The following is a 17,735-nucleotide window of genomic DNA, read 5'->3' on the forward strand; positions in this document are numbered from 1 at the left end:
CCTCAGGCAATACCGCCAAATGGTGCACAGATTTACGCTCGCGCAAGCGTCGACCGATCTGAATGGCCAAAGACAAAGACTCATTCAAACCAGCAGGCATAGGAAATCCCACCATGACATCCTTAAGAGCCTCAGAGAGACCCTTTCTGAACAAAGCTGCCAGCGCAGATTCATTCCACTGAGTGAGTACTGACCATTTCCTAAATTTCTGACAATATTCTTCTATATCATCCTGACCCTGGCACAAAGCCAGCAAATTTTTCTCAGCCTGATCCACTGAATTAGGCTCATCGTACAGCAATCCGAGCGCCAGGAAAAACGCATCGACACTACTCAATGCAGGGTCTCCTGGCGCAAGAGAAAATGCCCAGTCTTGAGGGTCGCCGCGCAAAAAAGAAATAATAATCAAAACCTGTTGAATAGGATTACCAGAAGAATGAGGTTTCAAGGCCAGAAATAGCTTACAATTATTTTTGAAACTTAGAAACTTAGTTCTATCTCCAAAAAACAAATCAGGAATAGGAATTCTTGGTTCTAACCTAGATTTCTGATCAATAGTATCTTGAATTTTTTGTACATTTATAACGAGATTATCCATTGAAGAGCACAGACCCTGAATATCCATGTCCACACCTGTGTCCAGAATCACCCAAATGTCTAGGGGAAAAAAAAAAAGTGAACACAGAGCAGAAAAAAAAAAAAAAATGATGTCAGAACTTTTTCTTTCCCTCTATTGAGAATCATTAGTTTGGCTCCTTGTATCGTTATGTATGCTAATGACAGGTGTTATGAAGGCAATCCAGAAACACAGTGTGCTTAGCGATCAGAGCGCACACAGTGATCTGACAAATACCCAAAAATACAAGAACGAGCTCTGAGACGTGGAAACTCTGTAGACTGCACACCTGATCCTATCCTAAACACAACTAAAAGCGGCTGTGGATTGCGCCTAACAACTACCTAGGCAACTCGGCACAGCCTAAGAAACTAGCTAGCCTGAAGATAGAAAAATAGGCCTGACTTGCCCCAGAGAAATTCCCCAAAGGAAAAGGCAGCCCCCCACATATAATGACTGTGAGTAAGATGAAAAGACAAAACGTAGGGATGAAATAGATTCAGCAAAGTGGGGCCCGATATTCTAGGACAGAGCGAGGACAGTAAAGCGAACTTTGCAGTCTACAAAAAACCCTAAAGCAAAACCACGCAAAGGGGGCAAAAAAAACCCACCGTGCCGAACTAACGGCACGGCGGTACACCCTTTGCGTCTCAGAGCTTCCAGCAAAACAAAAGACAAGCTGGACAGAAAAAAAGCAACAAAAAAACAAAAAGCACTTAGCTATACAGAGCAGCAGGTCACAGGAACAATCAGGAGAAGCTCAGATCCAACACTGAAACATTGACAAGGAGCAAGGAAGACAGAATCAGGTGGAGTTAAATAACAAGGCAGCCAACGAGCTCACCAGAACACCTGAGGGAGGAAGCCCAGAAGCTGCAGTTCCACTTGTGACCACAGGAGTGAATTCAGCCACAGAATTCACAACAGGAGAATTTAATGAAAATGTAGAATCCCTGTGGGTGGAGATAAGGGGAGGGGGAAAAAATAATAAATTACTGATAGGGGTTTGTTATAAATCTCCAAAAATAATGGAAGCAATGGAGAATATCCTCGTAAAGCAAATAGATGAAGCTACGACTCAAGGAGAAGTCATTATTATGGGGGACTTCAACTACCCTGAAATAGATTGGGGAACAGAAATCTGCAGTTCCAGCAAAGGTAATCGGTTTTTGACAACTATGAGAGACAATTACCTTTCACAACTGGTTCAGGACCCAACAAGAAGGGGGGCACTGCTAGACCTAATATTAACCAACAGGCCAGACCGCATAGCAAATATAAGGGTTGGGGGTCACTTGGGAAATAGTGATCACAAAATAATAAGTTTTCATGTATCCTTTAATAAAATTTGTGGTAGAGGGTTTACAAGGACACTAAATTTTAGGAGGGCAAATTTCCAACGGATGAGAGATGATCTTGGTGCAATGGGACGATATCCTGAGACACAAAAATACACAAAGAAAATGGGAGACATTTATTAGCATCCTGGATAGGACCTGTGCACAGTATATACCGTATGGGAATAAACATACTAGAAATAGGAGGAAACCAATAAGGCTAAATAGAGCTGTAAGGTGCGCAATAAGTGACAAAAAGAAAGCATTTAGAGAATTAAAGGAAGTAGGTAGTGATGAGGCATTAAATAAATACAGAAAATTAAATAAATTCTGTAAAAAGCAAATCAAGGCAGCAAAGATTGAGACAGAGAGACTCATTGCCAGAGAGAGTAAAAATAATCCTAAAATATTCTTTAACTACATAAATAGTAAGAAACTAAAAAATGATAGTGTTGGCCCTCTTAAAAATAGTCTGGGTGAAATGGTGGATGAGGATGAGGAAAAAGCCAATATGCTAAATGACTTTTTTTCATCAGTATTTACACAAGAAAATCCCATGGCAGACAAAATGACAAGTGATGAAAATTCCCAATTAAATGTCACCGGCTTACCCCAGCAGGAAGTGCGGCGGCGTCTAAAAATCACTAAAATTGACAAATCTCCGGGCCCGGATGGGATACACCTGTTGTGAGTTCTGTTTTTGGGCTCCCTCTGGTGGTTACTGATGGTACTGGGTGACTTGTCTTTCCTGGGTTTCTGGGTTCCACCTGTTCCATCAGCATATGGGAGTTTCCTATTTAACCTGGCCTTGCTGGCATTTCCTCGCCGGTTATCAATGTATCCAGTGTGTCTTGTTACCTCTGCTCCCTGCTCCTAGTACCTTCTGGTCAAGCTAAGTTTGGATTTTCCTGTTTTGGTGTTTTGCTTTATTTGGTTTTTTGTTCCAGCCTGCAGATATGTGATTCTTGCTGCTGGTTGCTCTAGTGGGCTGAAATTGCTCCTCATGTACCATGAGTTGGCACATGAGTTCAAGTAATTTCAGGATGGTTTTTTGAAGGGTTTTTCGCTGACCGCGCAGTTCACTTTTGTATCCTCTGCTATCTAGCTTTAGCGGGCCTCTTTTTGCTGAAACTGTTTTCATACTGCGTATGTGCTTTCCTCTCATTTCACCGTCATTATATGTGGGGGGCTGCTATTTCTGTGGGGGATTTCTCTGGAGGCAAGAGAGGTCTGTGTTTCTACTAATAGGGGAAGTTAGATCTTCGGCTGGAGCGAGACGTCTAGGATCATCGTAGGCACGTTCCCCGGCTACTTTTATTTGTGTGTTAGATTCAGGGTCGCGGTCAGCTCAGGTTCCATCGCCCTAGAGCTTGTTTGTATCTGTGCTTGTCCTTTAGTGATCCCCTGCCATTGGGATCATGACAGTATAACCGGCGCACAAAGTGTTAATTGTATTGGCTGAAGTAGGAGGATAAGTAGTCTGAGGAAGTTTTTTTTTTTTTTTTTTTTTTTCCTTCTCTTTCCCTCAGAGTTTGCTGCCTAGCCTTATTGCAGCCTGGCTACTTCCTCCTCCTCTTAATCTTTGAATGGCTCTGATCCCAGCTGTTTATCATGGACGTCCAGAGTTTGGCTTCCAGCCTGAATAATCTTGCCACTAAGGTTCAAAATATACAGGATTTTGTTGTACATGCTCCTATGTCTGAACCTAGAATTCCTGTCCCAGAGTTTTTTTCTGGAGATAGATCTCGTTTTCTGAATTTTAGGAACAATTGCAAGTTGTTTCTTTCTCTGAAATCTCGCTCCTCTGGAGACCCTGCTCAGCAAGTCAAGATAATTATATCTTTCCTGCGGGGTGACCCTCAGGATTGGGCATTTGCATTGGCACCAGGGGACCCTGCGTTGCTTAATGCGGATGCGTTTTTTCTGGCATTGGGTTTGCTCTATGAGGAACCTAACCAAGAGATTCAGGCTGAAAAAGCTTTGTTGGCCCTCTCTCAGGGGCAAGATGAAGCATAAATTTATTGTCAAAAATTTCGGAAGTGGTCGGTGCTTACTCAGTGGAATGAGTGCGCTCTGGCTGCAAAGTTCAGAGATAGCCTTTCTGAGGCCATTAAAGATGTTATGGTGGGGTTCCCTGCGCCTGCTGGTCTGAATGAGTCTATGACTATGGCTGTTCAGATTGATCGGCGTTTACGGGAGCGCAAACCTGTGCATCATTTGGCGGTGTCGTCTGAACCGTCACCTGAGATAATGCAATGTGATAGAATTCAGTCCAGAAGTGAACGGCAAAATTATAGGCGGAAAAAAAGGTTGTGCTTTTATTGTGGTGATTCAGCTCATGTTATATCAGCATGCTCTAAACGCACAAAAAAGGTTGATAAGTCTGTTGCCATTAGTACTTTACAGTCTAAGTTCATTCTGTCTGTGACTCTGATTTGTTCATTATCATCCATTTCCGTCGATGCCTATGTGGATTCAGGCGCTGCCCTGAGTCTTATGGATTGGTCATTTGCCAATCGCTGTGGGTTTAGTCTGGAGCCTCTGGAAGTCCCTATTCCTTTGAAGGGAATTGACTATACACCTTTGGCTATGAATAAACCTCAGTACTGGACACAAGTGACCATGCGTATGACTCCCGTTCATCAGGAGGTGATTCGCTTCCTGGTACTGTATAATTTGCATGATGTTTCGCTCCCTTTTCAGGTTGAGGTTGATGCTTCCGAGATTGGAGCGGGGGCGGTTTTGTCACAGAGAAGCTCCGATGGCTCAGTGATGAAGCCATGCGCGTTTTTTTCTAGAAAGTTTTCGCCGGCTGAGCGGAATTATGATGTTGGTAATCGGGAACTTTTGGCCATGAAGTGGGCATTTGAGGAGTGGCGTCATTGGCTAGAGGGTGCTAGACATCGTGTGGTGGTCTTGACTGATCACAAAAATTTGATTTACCTTGAGTCTGCCAGGCGTCTGAATCCTAGACAGGCTCGTTGGTCACTGTTTTTCTCTCGTTTCAATTTTGTGGTTTCATACCTGCCAGGTTCAAAGAATGTGAAGGCGGATGCTCTTTCTAGGAGTTTTGTGCCTGACTCCCTTGGAAATTCTGAGCCCTCTGGTATCCTTAGGGATGGGGTGATTTTGTCTGCTGTCTCCCCAGACTTGCGACGTGCTTTGCAGGAGTTTCAGGCGGGTAAACCTGATCGTTGTCCGCCTGAGAGACTGTTTGTCCCGGATAATTGGACCAGTAGAGTCATCTCCGAGGTCCATTCTTCTGCGTTGGCAGGTCATCCTGGAATATTTGGTACTAGAGACTTGGTGGCCAGGTCTTTTTGGTGGCCTTCCTTGTCGAGGGATGTGCGTTCTTTTGTGCAGTCTTGTGAGGTTTGTGCTCGGGCTAAGCCTTGCTGTTCTCGGGCCAGTGGATTGTTGTCACCTTTGCCTATCCCGAAGAGGCCTTGGACGCACATTTCCATGGACTTTATTTCGGATCTCCCTGTCTCTCAAAAAATGTCCGTCATCTGGGTTGTGTGTGATCGCTTTTCTAAAATGGTTCATCTGGTACCCTTGCCTAAGTTGCCTTCCTCCTCTGAGTTGGTCCCTCTGTTTTTTCAGAATGTGGTTCGTTTGCATGGGATTCCTGAGAACATCGTTTCTGACAGGGGATCCCAGTTTGTGTCTAGATTTTGGCGGACGTTCTGTGCTAAGATGGGCATTGATTTGTCCTTTTCGTCTGCATTCCATCCTCAGACGAATGGCCAGACTGAACGTACTAATCAGACCTTGGAAACTTATTTAAGGTGTTTTGTTTCTGCTGATCAGGATGACTGGGTTACCTTTTTGCCGCTGGCCGAGTTTGCCCTTAATAATCGGGCTAGTTCTGCTACCTTGGTTTCTCCTTTCTTTTGTAATTCGGGGTTTCATCCTCGTTTTTCCTCTTGTCAGGTGGAACCTTCTGATTGTCCTGGAGTGGACATGGTGGTGGATAGGTTGCACCGGATTTGGAGTCATGTGGTGGACAATTTGAAGTTGTCCCAGGAGAAGGCTCAGCAGTTTGCTAATCGCCGTCGCCGCGTGGGTCCTCGACTTCTTGTTGGTGACTTGGTGTGGTTGTCTTCTCGTTTTGTTCCTATGAAGGTCTCTTCTCCTAAGTTCAAGCCTCGGTTCATCGGTCCCTATAGGATCTTGGAAATTCTTAACCCTGTGTCGTTTCGTTTGGATCTCCCGGCATCGTTTGCTATTCATAATGTGTTCCATCGGTCGTTGTTGCGGAAGTATGAGGTACCTGTTGTTCCTTCGCTTGAGCCTCCTGCTCCAGTGCTGGTGGAGGGAGAATTGGAGTATGTTGTGGAGAAGATCTTGGATTCTCGTGTTTCCAGACGGAAACTCCAGTATTTGGTCAAGTGGAAGGGTTATGGTCAGGAGGATAATTCTTGGGTGGTTGCCTCGGATGTTCATGCTGATGATTTGGTTCGCGCTTTTCATAGGGCTCATCCTGGTCGCCCTGGTGGTTCTCGTGAGGGTTCGGTGACCCCTCCTCAAGGGGGGGGTACTGTTGTGAGTTCTGTTTTTGGGCTCCCTCTGGTGGTTACTGATGGTACTGGGTGACTTGTCTTTCCTGGGTTTCTGGGTTCCACCTGTTCCATCAGCATATGGGAGTTTCCTATTTAACCTGGCCTTGCTGGCATTTCCTCGCCGGTTATCAATGTATCCAGTGTGTCTTGTTACCTCTGCTCCCTGCTCCTAGTACCTTCTGGACAAGCTAAGTTTGGATTTTCCTGTTTTGGTGTTTTGCTTTATTTGGTTTTTTGTTCCAGCCTGCAGATATGTGATTCTTGCTGCTGGTTGCTCTAGTGGGCTGAAATTGCTCCTCATGTACCATGAGTTGGCACATGAGTTCAAGTAATTTCAGGATGGTTTTTTGAAGGGTTTTTCGCTGACCGCACAGTTCACTTTTGTATCCTCTGCTATCTAGCTTTAGCGGGCCTCTTTTTGCTGAAACTGTTTTCATACTGCGTATGTGCTTTCCTCTCATTTCACCGTCATTATATGTGGGGGGCTGCTATTTCTGTGGGGGATTTCTCTGGAGGCAAGAGAGGTCTGTGTTTCTACTAATAGGGGAAGTTAGATCTTCGGCTGGAGCGAGACGTCTAGGATCATTGTAGGCACGTTCCCCGGCTACTTTTGTGTGTTAGATTCAGGGTCGCGGTCAGCTCAGGTTCCATCGCCCTAGAGCTTGTTTGTATCTGTGCTTGTCCTTTGGTGATCCCCTGCCATTGGGATCATGACATACACCCTCGAGTACTGCAGGAATTAAGTGCAGTTATTGATAGACCATTATTTTTAATCTTTAGAGACTCCATAATAACAGGGTCTGTACCACAGGACTGGCGTATAGCAAATGTGGTGCCAATATTCAAAAAGGGGACAAAAACTGAACTCGGAAATTATCGGCCAGTAAGCTTAACCTCTACTGTGGGTAAAATCCTGGAGGGCATTCTAAGGGATGCTATGCTGGAGTATCTGAAGAGGAATAACTTCATGACCCAGTATCAGCACGGGTTTACTAGGGACCGTTCATGTCAGACTAATTTGATCAGTTTCTATGAAGAGGTAAGTTCCGGATTGGACCCAGGGAACCCAGTGGATGTAGTGTATATGGACTTTTCAAAAGCTTTTGATACGGTGCCACACAAAAGGTTGATACATAAAATGAGAATAATGGGGATAGGGGAAAATATGTGTAAGTGGGTTGAGAGCTGGCTCAGGGATAGGAAACAAAGGGTGGTTATTAATGGAGCACACTCGGACTGGGTCGCGGTTAGCAGTGGGGTACCACAGGGGTCAGTATTGGGCCCTCTTCTTTTTAACATATTTATTAATGACCTTGTAGGGGGCATTCAGAGTAGAATTTCAATATTTGCAGATGACACTAAACTCTGCAGGGTAATTAATACAGAGGAGGACAATTTTATATTACAGGATGATTTATGTAAACTAGAAGCTTGGGCTGATAAATGGCAAATGAGCTTTAATGGGGATAAATGTAAGGTCATGCACTTGGGTAGAAGTAATAAGATGTATAATTATGTGCGTAATTCTAAAACTCTGGGCAAAACCGTCAATGAAAAAGACCTGGGTGTATGGGTGGATGACAAACTCATATTCAGTGGCCAGTGTCAGGCAGCTGCTACAAAGGCAAATAAAATAATGGGATGCATTAAAAGAGGTATAGATGCTCATGAGGAGAACATAATTTTACCTCTATACAAGTCACTAGTTCGACCACACTTAGAATACTGTGCACAGTTCTGGTCTCCGGTGTATAAGAAAGACATAGCTGAACTAGAGCGGGTGCAGAGAAGAGCGACCAAGGTTATTAGAAGACTGGGGGGTCTGCAATACCAAGATAGGTTATTACACTTGGGGCTATTTAGTTTGGAAAAACGAAGACTAAGGGGTGATCTTATTTTAATGTATAAATATATGAGGGGACAGTACAAAGACCTTTCTGATGATCTTTTTAATCATAGACCTGAAACAGGGACAAGGGGGCATCCTCTGCGTTTGGAGGAAAAAAGGTTTAAGCATAATAACAGACGTGGATTCTTTACTGTAAGAGCAGTGAGACTATGGAACTCTCTGCCGTATGATGTTGTAATGAGTGATTCATTACTTAAATTTAAGAGGGGACTGGATACCTTTCTGGAAAAGTATAATGTTACAGGGTATATACACTAGATTCCTTGATAGGGCGTTGATCCAGGGAACTAGTCTGATTGCCGTATGTGGAGTCGGGAAGGAATTTTTTTCCCCAATGTGGAGCTTACTCTTTGCCACATGTTTTTTTTTTGCCTTCCTCTGGATCAACATGTTAGGGCATGTTAGGTTAGGCTATGGGTTGAACTAGATGGACATATAGTCTTCCTTCAACCTTAATAACTATGTAACTATGTAACTCACTTAGCCCTGCACGAACTTGCAGCAAGGTACTAATCATCTGCTAAGCACCAGCAGATATCTGCACATCAATCGAACTCTCACCTACCAGACTCATTGTGAATCCTAAGGTATGTGAACCTAATTAGTGTGCAGTCTAAACAAAAACCACTATTTAGTGTTATTGCCTAATGCCTGCTGGCTGAATTCTCTGTGCATTTCCGGCAGTGATTTGTGCGACTAAGGCTACTTTCACACTAGCGTCGTTTGACGGACGTCGCAATGCGTCGTTTTGGAGAAAAAACACATCCTGCAAAGTTGCCCGCAGGATGCGCTTTTTCTCCATAGACTTCCATTAGCGACGCATTGCAACGTATGGCCACAAGTCGCATCCGTCGTGCGACGGATGCGTTGTGTTTTTGGCAGCCGCGACGCACAAAAAAACGTTCAATGTAACGGTATTTTGTGCGTCGGGTCCGCCATTTTCGACCACGCATGCTCGGCCCGTACCGACTACCTAGTTTGAAAGTCGCCTAATAGCCCTAATGGCTTATTCAGTGTCTACCTACTAGCAACTGGCATCAGCTGTACACATGTAATCACATATTATTGAACACTTGTTTAGGTGGGTAGACCATTCCACCTAAACACAGTTTTTTTAGCGTGGTATTTTTTGTTTATTATTACAGTTGAATGGTGAAAAAAGATGCAAGTCTCCTGTCCTTTTCTTTGTTTTGTTTTGACCTTTTTCTTTGTCCGACACAAATGACCTGGCAGTATGATTGAAAATGTCAGTACCAATATGTTGTAATTTCCAAATTGAGGAAAACCCCAAATAAACCCTCACTAGAAGACCATAAAATTTTACTTGTATTTCTATTAATGAAAATAAACTATATGCAAAAGATATAAAATATTTTGTACTTAATCTGTCTCAAAAGTCTGCAGTCATTTTATGCAGTATCTCTGCTAATTTATATTTAGAAAGTGTATAGCACCCGGGATGCTAATACATATTGGCAAAATAGGAGAATAATTTGAAGTCTATGTCCCATCCCCCAGCAAGGTGAAACATGTTGGGGGGGATGCTGGTGCTAAAATAACCAGTTAATAGGTTGAGATGGCAACCACTTTTTCACACAGGACCCTGTAGGTTTGGATATCTTTTTCCTTCAAAAATAAAGACCTTCATTTGAAAACTGCATTTTGTGTTTATTTGTGTCGTCTTTGATTTAAATTTGTTTGGTGATCTCAAACAATTACCGTAAGTGTGACAAACATGCAAAAGTATAGGAAATGAGGAAGGGGCAAACACTTTTTCACACGACCGTATACCAAATATTTTCTCATTTTTTATGTACATTGGACTCTATACAATGTAGTATATTACACTGGCAGATTATTTTCAAGATTATCAAAAAATTATAATGAATCAGAAATCCTTTTTTTTTTCTCAGTGTGTATAATACAATTCTGTATTGTCGTGTGATGCTGTTTTCTGCCCAGATGCACCTGCTATGCTATGTGCGATGTTATAAATTACAAGGGTTGTTTGTAAAATTTTTGTCTTTAGGGACTTGAGTGCATTGTAAAAATTGTTTTTTTTTGTGCAGAAAGTTGGCTGTGACAAAGTGATTGGGTCAACAAAAAAAGAAGACAAGTGTGGCGTATGTGGCGGTGATAATTCACATTGTAAAATTGTGAAAGGAACATTTACAAGAACACCTAAGAAGCAAGGTAGATGTAATGTTATATTGTTATTCTCTAGATGCATATCTACTCTTTCTCAAAATAATGAAAATATTATATCACCATAGAAAATGCTCTCATCAACTGCTAAATAAAGCAAAGCAGCAATAGGAGGGTGTAAGATGAACACCAAAAGGATCCTAGTGAGATCCATTGTTTTACTCCATGTGTCCTATATAGGGTACTATGCTCACGTGAGAAGGAGATTTTAAAGGGAACCTGTCACCCCCAAAATCGATGGTGAGGTAAGCTCACCGTCATCAGGGGCTTATCTACAGCATTCTGTAATGTAATGTAATGTGATGTTACCTGAAAGAGGAGAAAAAGACGTTAGATTATACTCACCCAGGGGCGGTCCCGCTGCGGTCTGGTCAAATGAGTGTCTCCGGTCCACTCCAGCGCCTCACGTCTTCATTCCATGACGTCCTCTTCTGGTCTTTACGCCGCGGCTCTGGCGCAGGCGTACTTTGTCTGCCCTGTTGAGGGCAGAGGAAAGTACTGCAGTGCGCAGGCGCTGGAGAGGTCAGAGAGGCCCGGCACCTGCGCACTGCAGTACTTTGCTCTGCCCTCAACAGGGCAGACAAAGTACGCCTGCGCCGGAGCCGCGGCGGGAAGACCAGAAGAGGACGTCATGGAATGAAGATGGGAGGCGCCGGAGCGGACCTGAGACACCAATTTGACCAGACCGCAGCGGGACCGCCCCTGGGTGAGTATAATCTAACATCTTTTTCTCCTCTTTCAGGTTACATCAGGGGCTTATCTACAGCATTACAGAATGCTGTAGATAAGCCACTGATGACGGTGAGCTTACCTTACCATCGATTTTGGGGGTGACAGGTTCGCTTTAAATTGGATGATTTAGGCAGTGCTGCTAAAAGTGGTGAGGTGCTTGCTGTGCAAAGAAGCAAATTGAAAAAGGACATGTGCTTGGATGTTATTTACATGATTCAGCACAGGAGGACTGTTGTGAATTCTGTTGTCGAACTCCCTCCTGTGGTCGTGAATGGTACTTCGGCGAGTTCTGTCTATGGGCTCCCTCTGGTGGCTGTAAGTGAAGCTGCTGCTTCTGAGGTTCCTTACACAGGTGACGTGGTTTATCCTTTGGTTGACTGCTCTATTTAACTCCTCTCAGATCGTTACTCCATGCCAGCTGTCAATGTTTTTGCATTGGTTCAGTTCAGTACCTTTCCTATCCTCTGTCTATTTAGTAAGTCTGGCCTCCCTTTGCTGAAACCTGTTTCATTTCTGCGTTTGTGACTTTCATCTTTACTCACAGTCAATATATGTGGGGGGCTTCCTTTACCTTTGGGGAATTTCTCTGAGGCAAGGTAGGCTTTATATTCTATCTCTAGGGCTAGATAGTTCTTAGGCTGTGACGAGGCGCCTAAGTCTGGTCAGGAGCGCTCCACGGCTATTTCTAGTGTATGTGATAGGATTAGGGCTTGCGGTCAGCAGAGCTCCCACATCCCAGAGCTCGTCCTGTATGAGGTTTAACTATCAGGTCATTCCGGGTGCTCCTAACCACCAGGTCACAACAGTACAGCTGGCCCAAAGTATTATTGCATCTCAATAGAGGGATAAGAGAACTTCTGAGACCATTTTTTTTCTTTGCACTGTGTTTTGTCTTTTTCTTCGGCTTTCCATCCTCAGACTAATGGCCAAACCGAATGAACTAATCAGACTTTGGAGACATATCTGAGATGCTTTGTTTCTGCTGATCAGGATGATTGGGTGTCTTTCTTGCCTTTGGCTGAGTTCGCCCTTAATAATCGGGCCAGCTCAGCTACTTTAGTTTCTCCTTTTTTCTGTAATTCTGGTTTCCATCCTCGTTTCTCTTCAGGGCAGGTTGAGCCTTCGGACTGTCCTGGTGTGGATGCGGTGGTGGACAGGTTGCAGCAGATTTGGACTCATGTGGTGGACAATTTGACATTGTCCCAGGAGAAGGCTCAACGTTTCGCTAACCGCCGGCGTTGTGTTGGTCCCCGACTTAGTGTTGGGGATTTGGTTTGGTTGTCATCTCGTCACGTTCCTATGAAGGTTTCCTCTCCTAAGTTTAAGCCTCGTTTCATTGGACCATATAAGATTTCTGAAGTTCTTAATCCTGTGTCATTTCGTTTGGATCTTCCAGCTTCTTTTGCCATCCATAATGTGTTCCATAGGTCGTTGTTGCGGAGATACGTGGCGCCTATGGTTCCCTCCGTTGATCCTCCTGCCCCGGTGTTGGTCGAGGGGGAGTTGGAGTATGTGGTGGAGAAGATTTTGGATTCTCGTGTTTCGAGATGGAAACTCCAGTACCTGGTCAAGTGGAAGGGTTATGGTCAGGAAGATAATTCCTGGGTTTTTGACTGTGATGTTCATGCTGCCGATCTTGTTCGTGCCTTTCATTTGGCTCATCCTGATCGGCCTGGGGGCTCTGGTGAGGGTTCGATGACCCCTCCTCAAGGGGGTGTACTGTTGTGAATTCTGTTGTCGAACTCCCTCCTGTGGTCGTGAATGGTACTTCGGCGAGTTCTGTCTATGGGCTCCCTCTGGTGGCTGTAAGTGAAGCTGCTGCTTCTGAGGTTCCTTACACAGGTGACGTGGTTTATCCTTTGGTTGACTGCTCTATTTAACTCCTCTCAGATCGTTACTCCATGCCAGCTGTCAATGTTTTTGCATTGGTTCAGTTCGCTCCTGGATCTCTCTGGTGACCTGCCTTCTCCTGCAGAAGCTAAGTTCCTGATAGTCATTATTTGTTCATTGTTTTCTTGTCCAGCTGGTTATTATGATTTTGTCTTGCTAGCTGGAAGCTCTGGGGTGCAGAGTGGTCCCTCCGCACCGTGAGTCGGTGCGGAGGTCTTTTTTGCACACTCTGCGTGGTCTTTTGTAGGTTTTTGTGCTGATCGCAAAGTTACCTTTCCTATCCTCTGTCTATTTAGTAAGTCTGGCCTCCCTTTGCTGAAACCTGTTTCATTTCTGCGTTTGTGACTTTCATCTTTACTCACAGTCAATATATGTGGGGGGCTTCCATTACCTTTGGGGAATTTCTCTGAGGCAAGGTAGGCTTTATTTTCTATCTCTAGGGCTAGATAGTTCTTAGGCTGTGACGAGGCGCCTAGGTCTGGTCAGGAGCGCGCCACGGCTATTTCTAGTGTGTGTGATAGGATTAGGGCTTGCGGTCAGCAGAGCTCCCACATCCCAGAGCTCGTCCTGTATGAGGTTTAACTATCAGGTCATTCCAGGCGCTCCTAACCACCAGGTCACAACAGAGGACGTGCCCCACATGGTGCGGCCACGTCCGCGCATGCGCCGATACTAGACTATACGTCACTAAGTGGTAGACAAACCTGATTGGTCTATTTCCACTCCATAAACTAGCTCCTGCATGGCTTTAGATCACACCTCCTGACGAAAACACGGTGAAACACGCAATGGGGCAGCAGGTCGGGATCTACTTCTTAAATAATATAACTAATTAAATAACTAATACATACCCTCCCGTCCCGAGTCAGAAACCGGCGAATCTACATAGCCACTGTGCTTCAGCTGTCTTTATAAGTCTGCAGTCACACATACTGATTGCAGACTTATCGATTTGGACTGGACAACTCCTTTAACCAAGTAGAACTAGGACCATGCTCAGAAGGGCTGACAAACTATCAGAAAATAGGGATACAAAATAAAAATTTTCAATATAGAAAGCTCTTGTTTTGTACAATGCATAAATATTGATGGCCAATTTATAATTTTGTGCTTTTGTTTTTTACCCCTTCTTTTGAGAGTTGCAACACTTTTATTTTTCAGTCAGCATAGCCTTACGTGGACTGGTAGATGAAATGACACCATTCATTTTACAATGTCCAAAATAGAAGAAAAATCCAATTGTTGTGAAATCTGGAAAACATAATTTCATCATCGTTTTTTTTTAACTTTAATGTGTCCATTGACCGTAAAAATAACTTTGCAACATTTTCTGAGACCTGTAAGATTTTTATTAGTGATGAGCAAGTGTAGTCATTGCTCGGGTTTTCCTGAGCGTGCTCGGGTGATCTCCGAGTATTTGTTACTTTTCGGAGATTTAGTTTTCATCACCTCAGCTGAATGGTTTACAGCTAGTAGCCAGGCTGAGTACATGTTGTTAGAGAATTCCCACATGTAACCAAACTGTCTAGTAGTCGCAAATCATTCTGCAGCTGCGAGGAAAACTAAATCTCTGAGCAGTCATACCTGGAGACCATCCAAGCGTGCTCGGGAAAACCCAAGCAACGAGTACACTCGCTCATCGCTTGTTTTTATATTTCCAATGATTAAAGTGCAGCTCCAAAGCAACAGTAATTCTGGGTTTCAATTTTGTTCCTCTCTTTACACCATATGGGTTAAAAAACATGTTTTTATTTCTTCATTTGTAAACTGGGAAATGGGGATGTTTTATTTTCATATTTTGGAAAACTTTTTTATTGTTTACTATGTTTTGTATTCTCCTAGAAAACTTAAACTTTTTATGATCTGATCGCTTGCTAAAAATGCTGCATCAGTGCTGTATTCCAGTATTTAGTGACAATGACATTTAGCAATGACACCCAGCCATAGGCAGTGATAATCATGATTGTAGCAACAGGGACCTTCAGCATGTCCCCAGCTGTCATAACCATTCCATTCCACCCATAATCATAGTATGAGGAAGAGGGCAATGCCACTGTGAGTGGCAGTATAATAGATCAGTGCCCACACCATACACTCACATCCAATGTGTGATGGAAAACTACATCCCACCTTGATGAGAGGTTAAATAAAAATAGTAAAGTGGACATAAAGCCGCATATATCACCAGCCAATATATGTGTGTGCAGAGATGTGTTACAGGAAACACATTACCATGGTAGCCTGTAGGTAGAAAAAATGAAAATGGAGAATCCTCAGTGGTTGGTATCTTTTAATGGCTTACTAAAAAGCTGATGACAAATAGCAAGCTTTCAAGGCTACTTACAAGTGTGATCTATTTCAAGTTTATTTCTGTTAATGGTGATGATTATGGCTTACAGGCAATGAAAACGCAAAAGTCATTATCTCAGTAAATTAGAATAATTAACAAAAAAAAACCTGTAAAGGCTTCCTAAGCGTTTAAAAAGGTCCCTTAGTCTCTTTCAGTAGGCTCTACAATCATGGGGAAGACTGCTGACTTGACAGATGTCCAGAAGGCAGTCTTTGACACACTCCACAAGGAGGGTAAGCCACAAAAGGTCATTGCTAAAGAAGCTGGCTGGGGTGTGTGGCCTGACTGCAGATGGCACTGGTTGTGTGGACTTAGGGCTCTGGTCGTTCTTGTGCTCCTGAAGCGGCTGACATTAGCTGTTAAAGCTTAAGCTGTCCCATACGTTACCTGATCATCCGGTAAGGAGAATGCAGAGGGGCCGGTCGCAAAAGTGGGGGTCTCTTGCTAAGCTGAAGACTTTTTTTGCTCGGTAAGAAAGCCCACCTCAGACAAGCTAGATGGTGCCGTCCTGTTATGGACCTGGTGGTTAGGAGCACCCGGAACGACCTGATGGTTAAACTAACACAGGACAAGCTCTGGGAAGTGGGAGCTCTGCTGACCGCAACCCCTAATCCTATCACACACACTAGAAATAGCCGTGGAGCGTACCTAACTCTGCCTAGACGCCTCTTCACAGCCTAAGAGCTAACTAGCCCTAGAGATAGAAAATAAAGCCTACCTTGCCTCAGAGAAATTCCCCAAAGGAAAAGGCAGCCCCCCACATGTATTGACTGTGAGTTAAGATGAAAGTCACAAACACAGAAATGAAACAGGTTTCAGCAAAGGAGGCCAGACTTACTAAACAGACTGAGGATAGGAAAGGTATCTTTGCGGTAAGCACAAAAAACTACAAAAAGACCACGCAGAGTGTGCAAAAACACCTCCGCACCGACTCACGGTGCGGAGGTGCCACTCTGCATCCCAGAGCTTCCAGCTAGCAAGGCAAAATCATGATAGCAAGCTGGACAATAAAACAATGAACAAATAATTAACTAGCAGGGACTTAGCTTCTGCTGGAGTAGACAGGTCACCAGAAAGATCCAGGAGCGAACTGAACCAGTACAAGAACATTGACAGCTGGCATGGAGTAACGATCTGAGTGGAGTTAAATAGAGCAGCCAGCCAAAGAATAAACTAAGTCACCTGTGGAAGGAATCTCAGAAGCAGCAGCTCCACTCACAGCCACCAGAGGGAGTCCATAGACAGAACTCGCCGAAGTACCATTCATAACCACAGGAGGGAATTCGATAACAGAATTCACAACACCGTCCCCTTCCACTTCGCAGTAACCATGCAGAGAACTAGATGCTGCAGCGGCGGGGAACAGACAGAGGATGCAGATATTCTTCTAACGAAAAAAACGTGCAGAAACTTCTCAGTTCTCTTAGGACATCACTGTATGAGGATCTCAGAAGTTTGCTGGCTGTACTAAAAGGCGATATTGACTCGGGTGAATGCACAGCTCATATTGAATCTAAAATTGCAGAATATGCTAACTCTCACAATAACCTAATTGATGCCAATACAGCTCTGGAAAATGAGGTGTCCCTTTTGAAAGCTAAAGTATATATTCGGGAGGACAGGTCCAGGCGCAGTAATGTGAGATTAAGGGACATTCCTGAGTCAGTAAAAGATGGTGACTTTAAAGGAAGTCACTACTAAAGGAAGTGATTCTGGGTGCTGATCCTAGAGACCTCTTGGTGGACAGAGTCCATAGAGTTCCTAAGCCTAAAAATCTTAACCTTTCGATTTCTCATGACACCTTGGTCCACATTCACTTCTATGAGACGAAGGAGATTTTTTCCTCATAACTGGAGGAGGAAACCCATTCTTTCAACTCCTTTCCAAAATCTAGCAGTATTCCCTGATTTATCTGCTGTGACTCTGGCTAAAAGAAGAGAATTTGCAGGAGTGGCCAAAATTTTAAGAGACAACAGTGAAAATGATTATTCACCATTTAGGAACTGCTCATATCTTCCTGACAGTCCCTCAAGTGGAAAAATTACTTATCAACTGGGATCTGCAGCCACCCTCACCAGAATGCCACTTCTCAGAAGCCACAGCTCAGAAGAAATTAAACTTGGAGTGGTCCAAA

At 43.9% G+C, this 17,735-nt stretch overlaps 1 protein-coding gene across 1 annotated transcript in view; it reads left to right on the forward strand.

Annotated features, from left to right (window-relative positions):
* The window catches only part of LOC138675535 (A disintegrin and metalloproteinase with thrombospondin motifs 2-like), a 705,150-nt gene that overhangs the window by 522,193 nt on the left and 165,222 nt on the right, over nucleotides 1–17,735 (forward strand). Inside the window, exon 14 of the mRNA XM_069763862.1 lies at nucleotides 10,494–10,617. Coding sequence (XP_069619963.1) covers nucleotides 10,494–10,617 — 124 coding nt within the window. The remainder of the gene's footprint in view (nucleotides 1–10,493; nucleotides 10,618–17,735) is intronic.

The sequence above is a fragment of the Ranitomeya imitator genome, chromosome 4, assembly GCF_032444005.1.
Source record: "Ranitomeya imitator isolate aRanImi1 chromosome 4, aRanImi1.pri, whole genome shotgun sequence".
Classification (NCBI taxonomy): domain Eukaryota; kingdom Metazoa; phylum Chordata; class Amphibia; order Anura; family Dendrobatidae; genus Ranitomeya; species Ranitomeya imitator.